This window comes from Hevea brasiliensis, chromosome 4 (assembly GCF_030052815.1).
Source record: "Hevea brasiliensis isolate MT/VB/25A 57/8 chromosome 4, ASM3005281v1, whole genome shotgun sequence".
Lineage (NCBI taxonomy): Eukaryota > Viridiplantae > Streptophyta > Magnoliopsida > Malpighiales > Euphorbiaceae > Hevea > Hevea brasiliensis.
In genome coordinates this window covers 111,001,338-111,003,539 of record NC_079496.1, presented here as the reverse complement: position 1 = coordinate 111,003,539, position 2,202 = coordinate 111,001,338, and the positions used below count along the sequence as shown (strand labels likewise).

At 24.1% G+C, this 2,202-nt stretch overlaps 1 protein-coding gene across 1 annotated transcript; it reads right to left on the bottom strand.

The window, feature by feature from the left end:
• Positions 1-686: 686 nt before the first annotated feature.
• LOC110639631 (copper transporter 5) lies at positions 687-1,431 on the bottom strand. The gene has a single exon (XM_021790667.2). The coding sequence runs from the start codon at positions 1,292-1,294 to the stop codon at positions 875-877; it is 420 nt and encodes a 139-aa protein (XP_021646359.2). The 5' UTR covers positions 1,295-1,431; the 3' UTR covers positions 687-874.
• Positions 1,432-2,202: the final 771 nt, after the last annotated feature.

Genomic DNA, 2,202 nt, shown 5'->3' with positions numbered 1-2,202 from the left:
ATAAAAAAAAATATATTTTAATATTAAAATAAATATGTATTTATTAATTTATTATTAAAATAAATATATTATTATTATTTTATTATATTTATGTAATTTATTTTATTAATAAATAAATAAAAATTAAATAATTTTTAAAAATTAACTGTAAAATAATATAATAATTATATTTTTTCTTAATACAATACATGAATTATTAAAAAAAAAATTTATAATATTAAATTTTACGCATAAAAAATTATATTTTTATAATAAATAAATATTATTTTTTTTTTTATCACTAATAAAATTAAAAAAATTTAAAATCCGATATTATAAATGATGATGTTATAAAAAAAAAAAAAAATCAGTGCCACTATTAAAAATTAAAGATGTAAAAATTAATTGAGTTAAAATTAAAATTAAAATTAACAGTATTTTTATCAAATAATAAAAAATTATACAATAATTCATAAACGACTCTTATTATAAAACTTAATAAAAATACAGTTGATACACTATAAGTTACCTTTACCTTTTTAAGGAGTTTACCAATATATTGATTTAACTGTTTAGTTGCATCTACCAGCTGAGCCAAAAACCCCTTGCTAAGTTAAAATCCAGTTATGGTTTCCTTCCAAAAGTTGTAGAAAGAGATAAACTTCCACTGGAAAAGAACAAGCAAGCCCTGAGCTCTGTTCTGTGAATAGAAATCAAAACCTTTACTAATTTTATTCAGAGATAAAAATTCACAAAGAAGATGATTCAGATCTGAAAACCCAACAACAACAAATTCACTATCATGTAATAGTCACTATGATATGAAGCTAAAACAACAGATTTGCAGGAATTCAACTTTTTAAACAAAGAGGGTATAAGAATGAATTGGAATTTCTCAAGCACAAGCACAGGGATCCTCCACCACTACAACCGCCTCGTCTTCACTTCTAAACAACAAATACCCAACGGATAATCCCAAAACAATTGCCAAAAATACGCCGCCGTTAAAAGACATTATCGCCAACATCAGTAGGTACCCGATCGCCGAGTTGACCCCGAACAGCACGGCAGACGCGAAATTTGCGGGACTGAAACGACCTTTGGAGCGCAAAAGCGGAACATCTAGAGACGATCGCAGGGAGCGAGAGGAAGCTAGGGCTTTAAATCGGATGCGTCGATCTTCCATGTATTGGTAGAAGGAGGAGAAGAGGAAGCAGGCGAGCAAGGAGAGGAAGTAACTCAGCCATGAATCGGTTTTCCAAGAATCAAACAAGAGCGTTACCTCGATGCCCCAGTATAAGGTCATATGCATCATCTTCGCTAGGCTTAGAGAGAGAGACGCGCACACAGATTTCTTGGAGGAGATCAGGAGAAGGATTAGATAGGGATGAGAATGTTAGATTCAAGTTGAAAGAAGAGAGAATAAAGAAAGCTTGCGTTTTTGATACGCAAAATAATAATAATAATAATAATAATAATAATAATAATAATAATAATAATAATAAATAAAGTAAAATAGGATTATTTAAAATATTAAAAAAAGGAAAAATAATATAAAAGTTATTGAAATAATTTAATTTCTTAATTTTTTATTAATAACAAAATGGCCTTTATCATGCTGAAGTATATTTTATCTATGGTAAACACATTTCATATCAATAATAATAAAAAAAAAAACAGATAAATGGGACGTCTAGGTTCATTGCTTTTTTTAAAAAAATTAATATTAAAATGATATTTGTTTAAATTAAATATTTAAGTTATTATTATTATAAATAAAATTTAAAATATTAAGAAAATAACATATAATCAATAAGATAATATAATAAATTTTAAAATTTTGTTTTAAAATTTTGGTATTATTACATATTTAATAATAAATAATATATAATTAATAATTTTATTAATAAATAAAAACAATTTTATTGATAAATAATTATTAATTAATTTAATTATACAGGAGAGAGCAAGGTATGCCAATATAGACAAAATGATAATTTTACTTTTAAAAAACAGGATAAAAGGATAATTTTATTATTTTTAACTTAAATTGTAAGTTTCAGAGGCTTTTGTAAATTAAAATTAAAGTTCAAGTATTTTTTAATAACTAATTAAAGATAAAAAACATAATTAAAATAATTTTCAAAATTAAGATTTGGTCAATAAAAATTACCTAAATTATCTTTTATTTACATGATGACCTTTTTTTTTTATATCATACAT

Bases quoted from the DNA above. Each gene is read 5' to 3' on its own strand.
- LOC110639631 (XM_021790667.2), bottom strand. From the start codon at position 1,294: ATGATGCATATGACCTTATACTGGGGCATCGAGGTAACGCTCTTGTTT.